This window comes from Stylophora pistillata, chromosome 2 (genome assembly GCF_964205215.1).
Source record: "Stylophora pistillata chromosome 2, jaStyPist1.2, whole genome shotgun sequence".
In the NCBI taxonomy this organism is placed as follows: Eukaryota; Metazoa; Cnidaria; class Anthozoa; order Scleractinia; family Pocilloporidae; genus Stylophora; species Stylophora pistillata.
In genome coordinates this window covers 42,471,841-42,478,685 of record NC_142520.1, presented here as the reverse complement: position 1 = coordinate 42,478,685, position 6,845 = coordinate 42,471,841, and the positions used below count along the sequence as shown (strand labels likewise).

At 41.0% G+C, this 6,845-nt stretch overlaps 1 protein-coding gene across 1 annotated transcript; it reads right to left on the bottom strand.

Moving 5' to 3' along the window:
• Positions 1-5,962: 5,962 nt before the first annotated feature.
• LOC148739610 (uncharacterized) lies at positions 5,963-6,625 on the bottom strand. Its single transcript, XM_088749513.1, has one exon. The coding sequence runs from the start codon at positions 6,623-6,625 to the stop codon at positions 5,963-5,965; it is 663 nt and encodes a 220-aa protein (XP_088605639.1).
• Between the last annotated feature and the right edge of the window lie 220 nt (positions 6,626-6,845).

The window sequence follows — 6,845 nt, the reverse complement described above, 5'->3', positions numbered from 1 at the left end:
AATAAAAACGAACTGGAAACCTTAATGACGGGAGGATGCCAAACGGTGGCATATTGTGTCTTAAAAAAGAAGAGTATGTCAATCTGAGTTTCCTCTTTCATGAAACGATTCCCAACTATTTATTAATTTTCTTTTTGTAATCTCTTTATTTTTTCTTTTTCGGCATTTTATATAACATTACTCTACTTGCAATACACTACAGGACTCAGTTATAATACGTTGCTTACAATAGTTTACCGAGAACACACCGCTAACACATTATAGTTTACAACAGACTTGATTACAGTAGATGACTTACTCTCGATTATTTCCACTACCTACACAATACTCTACATTAACATTACTTCCCGGCTTGGCATTGAGGATGGTGAATACAAAAGAGAGAGTTTAGCTCGCAATTAACAGGAAAGCATCAGGGTCAGGAGATGTGAAATGTAACATTTTCATTCTTTCCGATGCTCAGCTCAACCGATCAAAAAGAGCTTCAAAAAGCTTAACATTATCGAAAAGAGCTTCAAGAACTTCAAACCCCATGAGACATGCTTGTGTGCGGAAAGGCTTTGAATTTCGCTAGTAATGTTGTGAAATTCAGGCGTGATGAGACAAATGTGTGATGTTGAACTTTACAAAGTGCGCTTGTGAAGTTAAAAGTGAGCCAGAACGGCACCTTAAAACCAAGGTTTTCTTCAAGACAACCTAGATTTCAAAGCAGTCCTCATGAATTGCCTTTTAAATCAAGGTTGTCTAAAAATGAGCCGGAACTGTACTTCGAAATGAAGGTTGATTTAAAGAAAACCTTGCTGTGAAGGTTGTCTTCATGAGTTCCCTCTAAGGTTGTCTCAAAAATAAGCCAGAATCCTCATTATATAACTACTTAGTTATTATAGAAAAGCTTTTCAATGCAAACTTTAGAAATTTACTGATTGAAAAGGTAACCATTAGAGGAAACTTGGAAGGTACTAGGAAAAAAAATTTATAACGGCTGTTAAATTGCTGCTTAGATCTGATTATACTCTCACTAAAGCTTGGTACACACGTGTGATGCAGATGAAAAGAAAGGATTAACCGGAGTGTGAAATACCCCAACACAAATGCAAGCGAAAGCCCATCGGATTAAAAAATTTTTCGTTTTCTTAAGCTTGCGTCTGCGTTTGAATTTGATACCCACACGTGAGAGCCGGGAAAATGCAAATGCAAACGTGAGGCCAAAACCACAGGTCTGGTCGGTTCCACAGATGTTCCACGCTGCCACGGCACAGTCAAAACAAGATGGCTTCAGTCTCTTCCATCATTTCGGAAGGAGAACTGGCGGAGGGTGTGAGGAGATTTCCGGAATATTTCGACAAACGTCTTCCAGAATTTAAAGAGAGATCATAGGAAAGTTTATCTTGGAAATATTTGGCCAAAGAAGTGGGCCAAAAAGACGGTATGTTTTGCGAAAGAATGTAACACAAACAGCGAATGCCTGAATGCAGTACGTAATGAAATGACTCTCGAGCAATCCAGTAAACAGTCCACGCACACATTTTTTTCCTTAGAGCTTTGTAAACGAAAACGAATGATAAAACATATTGCTGCTGCAAAAGCTTAATCATTTTGCGCCATCTTGGAAAAATACTTCCACTGCGCTTGCGTATTTTATTTTCCTTGTGTTCATGTTGCACGCGTGAACTCCCTATATTTGCATTTGCGTTTGAGTTTTTAGACCAGGATTTTAAGGCGTTCACGACTTAATTAGGATAGGCTCTAAACTTACAGGTAAGTTAGCTAGGTGTCATTGAAAATGCCCGATGTCAGTTTCTCCAATTGGTTACTTTGTAAATACCAAACAAAAATTATTTAAATACGAAGGAGCGCTATATAAGGAAGTCTTCCCTGGGAAGACGTAGGCTCATTTGTCACTCACCGATGACGTGTGCGGGTCAAATTTAAATGCTGGTAGACGAGCAAAAGGAGCTAATGAGATATCTATTGTTTACTTCCACCAGCATGGTAGCACGAGGTAACGTGCGAACCACCTACTTCGATCTCAAATTCACCGCCACGAATAAAGACAGTTTTCATTGGAGAAAGGAAATACAAATCTCAAAAACTCTTGTATTGAAGACATTAAACAATTTTGAGGAATGCGCCCGATGTTCACTGCTTTGGAGTAGCTGTAGCTCAAGCTGACTTGACTCTAAGAGTTATACATCACACGACGGTTGATTGACAAATGGTCCAGTGGAACCTAAGGCTCCTTTTACAGCGCGCCTTCGTGTTTAAGGTGGTTTTGAAATTATTTTATTTCGTGAAGAAAGTTTCAGAGATTCCAAAGCTAAAAAAACTTGCCCTTTTTCTCATATTCAGATTTAAGGGTTTAAGATTTACTCGCCACAATTAACACTCTCTGAGAACCGACGTTCTCTTTGGGATTAAAAAAGAAAGGCCTTAAATAAACAAAGTAGGATAACAAGCTACAATCTGAGACAAAACTACTGTGTAGTTAAAACATTTTTATGTGGGTGTATTATATATATATATATATATATAGTTATGATAGCAGTTAGATAGCTCTCGCTTGGCTTTGCCTTTTGGCTACCTTGCGATTGAGCACTCTACACTGGGGTTGCCATGCACTTAGCCTTCGGGCGAAGCTCATCACCTTAGTTGTGATTTGAGCACTCTCGCATGGCAACATGTCTGCACTTGGTCCCACAAGTGTAGCACCCAGGCAATGGTTTATTCCAGAGCTTGGCCCAGTGTCTGCACTGCACTGATGAGACCCACATAGGTCGAAACAGTGCGCATGCTCGCTAGTGTACTCTAGTTTGAGCACTCTGGCATGGCTTAGACGATACCACAAAGGTTGGATCGTTTGGGGTGACCATATTGGTTCTCCTCCATCCTAGCATTAGCACTGCACTGATGAGGCCCAGAAGGCCGAAACAGTACTGCCTGCAGTTATATATAGCTCTTTGGCATACAAAGCTTTGCTTTCATGTCCAAATTGAGCACTCTAACTAGGATGAGTCATTGCTCTGCAATTGCGCATGCTCGCTAGTGTACTCTAGTTTGAGCACTCTGGCATGGCTTAGACGATACCACAAAGGTTGGATCGTTTGGGGTGACCATATTGGTTCTCCTCCATCCTAGCATTAGCACTGCACTGATGAGGCCCAGAAGGCCGAAACAGTACTGTCTGCAGTTATATATTATATCAATTTTTAGACCTGGAATCAACTGGATGATTTAACCATGCCGTTCCTCCCTCCCTCTCATTGCACGGTGTGACTCGTGAGGCAATACATTTTGTCATGAAGTAGCGACCTCATAATGACAGGGCGATACCGACAGTGGGAGGGAGGGAGGGAGGGTAAGTTATCAAGAAAGATTAGTAAAGGAACATTTTGGAATAATTGCACAAAATTTCTCAATTGTTTTGTTTGAGATTTTTTTTCTAAAAAGCTGCAAAATCGTTCGAACCGGCATAGATGTTGAAAGCATGAAGAAACGCTGTGGTGCTTGAGGTGCTTGTCGTGAGTTCCGTTATGGAACATTCAGGTCAACTCTCTCACTCAATCAGTCCAAGTCAGTAAAGGTTGTTCTGAAATTTCTCGTGCATTGATACTGTATCATTGGCACTTAAAGAGAAATTCACTCATTGGTAACTGTGGGCGAATCTTATCACGCAAGCCATAGGTCTTCACTCTTCAGTAAATATTTTCCTGTTGAATGTGATGCCTCAGTTGTTGCATTTAAGTTGTTTTGTTTGTTCATTAAATCTCCAGCTCTACTTTTACTTTTCGACTTGACACCAAGTGATATTACTCATTACGATTACCTATTACGATTACTTATTACTTATTACGATTCATGTCCACAATTACACATCAAGAAGAAAAATGAATCTTGACTCACAGCACTTTCAACTGGGTATAGGCACTGAAAATGGCTTGGGGAAGGTCCCTCAGCTTGTTGTTGCCTAGGTTCCTGTTAAGAATCCGTTAGAAACGTATATATATAGTACATGCTGAATAGAAAGAGGAGAATGACTCTTGAACGTTAAAGCTTTTTATTACCACAATAGATTAATAAACATCTGGACATGAGCACGATTGCGGTGACGAGTTTGCAACATCTGTATTTTTATTATTATTATTATTATTATTTTTTTATTATTATAATTATTATTGATTTTCGCTGAACGCTGCGACTGGCGTATAAAATCGGCGTATAAAATCGCCGATATCTCACATACCAGATCTTGATGATTTTATTCGGCGATCGTGGCGATCAAATACGCTGTGATCGGCGAATAAAATCGCCAGATGTATCGACAGCTTTCGGCAGACAATTTTAACTAGACTTAGATTTTTTTATCATTCAAATTTATTTCGGTGACTTAAAATAGGTTGCTTTTAGTTTTATACGTTTGTGGTGCAATGCTTGTTTCAAATTGAGTGTTACAACTTCAGGAAAAAATAAGTGCTTCTTTCCAGAGTTTAACAAAGTTTGTCCTGTTTGAGTAACTCAGTGTAGCAAACCCCTCAGTTTTCTTCTTGTTATTACAGCTGCACCATTTATAAGGGAGCATCAAGTCAATTGACTAAATCCTAAATGTAAGATTTATTCTTGCGCTAATCTCTCTTGAATTATAAAGGATTCCTTTGAGTATATAGCCTTTTGGGGGAGGCATTCCTTTAGATCAATCTATTACTGCCACGGGCGACTAATTCTAGATAGCATAATTTTTAACACGGCGAAACGACACGACACGGCGAAACAACACGGTTAAAATTGCAAATAGAACCGTGAACGAAAACCTATTACAACATAGACTAAACTAAATACAAAAGGAAAGCTACAACGGAAACAACGATGAAAACTACATAATAAAAAACTTACATTTGTTGCGATGTTGCTAGCCGTCTGCCTAGTGGTGAACGAGCTGCACGAAGCGAAAGCCAAAATATACGAAGCTACATTGCACCGAGCCAAAACTACACTGGGATAAACTGCACAAACTACGATGAAAAATACAGTGTAAACAAAGGGTACGTTACGTAACGTTACATAATGACACAAAGAGAGCGCACACAAAATTTTACTACAATTAGCACTACCGCACAAGAAACAAGAAAACAAAAATTAATGCGTAGCGATCTATACCGGCCCCTAAGTGTTGAGCCATGGGTGAAGCACTAACAAATACAATAGTGCGAGGGCGTAATTTTATCATGAATTATTCGGAAACAAGCATAACACTGTTCTGTTTGATCTGGCGACTGTCTGGAAATACTACTACCACAAACTTAATGTTCAGTTTCTTCAGAATCCTGACGTTCAATTATGAGACACAGCTTGTCGATAGGTCTTTCACGAGTTCCGGATTTAACCTTGACTTTGGCAAGATGCACCAGGCCTTTCTTGTGATGGAAAACTTGAACCACTTTAGAGGCCACGAATTGCGATGAGAATTTTCTAAAGAAAGGAGCACAACATCTCCAACTGCTATGTTTCTTCTCGGACGCAGCCACTTCTGCCTGCTTAGTAAAAGAGGAAGATACTCTTTCGACCATCTTCTCAAAAAGATATCTGCAAGGTACTGAATCTGTTTCGACCTTCGACGGGACAACAGATCTTCTTTACAGAACAAACCTGGGGGTACTGGAGGCTCGGAGCGCAGCGGGTCACTGGAAACTGTTGTAATTGGACGACTATTCATAATGCTTTCAACTTCGCACATCAAGGTCGCGAGACTCTCATCGTTAGTGATTTGCTCTCGGAGGAGGGCTTGCAGAGTTTTTCGCGTGGTGCGAATGCAGCGCTCCCATACACCGCCAAAATGTGAGCCATGAGGGGGGTTGAAAGATCACTCAATATTCTTCTGCAATAACTGCCAGTGAATCTTCTCCTGGTTCCAAGCCTTGAAAGATTCGCGGAGCTCTTTATCGCCACTGGTGAAGTTCGTTCCGTTGTCTCAACGGATCTTCCGGATCTGACCTCTCCTTGCTGTAAACCGTCTTATGCCCAGCAAAAAGGAGTTCGTATCCAGGCTGTGCGTAACTTCAATATGCATGGCTCGAATCGCGAGACAAGTGAAAATGACTTCGTATCTCTTAACCAGGCTTCGTCTGCGCCGTACTATAAAAGGGCCAAAGTAATCGACACCGACGGATGTAAAAGGTGGCTGGTCCATGGTGAGACGGTCCTCTGGAAGATTGGTCATCTTCTGCTCCCATTCACGGTCTTGGCGCCGCCGGCAACGTACACACCTTGAAAACACCGTTTTGACAGTGGATCCTTCCTTGACAATCCACAATCGTTCACGTAGTAGGCTAATTACGTGTTCTTTTCCGGAGTGCCCGGAGATATGATGTAAGTGCTTCACTACCAGGTTGGATTCGTGATCGTTCTTTGGTAGAATGATCTGGTGCTTGGCATCAAATAGTATTGAGGCTAGGCTTAGTCTCCCAGCAACGCGCAGTAAGCCATCGGTCAAAAATGGGTCTAATCTGCGAAGGTTGTTGCTCTTCTTGATGCGCGATAAACCTTCATTCGCAGATCTGGTGAGTGAGCTTATCTCTTCAGTAAAGTGATGTCGCTGAACACACTTAAAAATCTCCAATTCTTCCTTCTCCATTTCTTCGACGGTAATTGGCCTTTTTGACGTGGTCGGACTAGACTTCGTTAACTTTTCGCCTTTACTAGCCAACAGCAGACTTTTGCGATAGTGCAGAAACCAAGCGATAGGTTTCTTCAGGCGATACCCGGAGCATGTTCTCTGGAAATACTCTAGCGAAGGACTGAGCCACTAATGTCGCGTTAACCTTGACACTTAACTTTACTTCTGGATCTGAATC

What these genes read in the sequence shown, in the direction of transcription:
- LOC148739610 (XM_088749513.1), bottom strand. Translation starts at nt 6,625, where the DNA reads ATGGAGAAGGAAGAATTGGAGATTTTTAAGTGTGTTCAGCGACATCAC.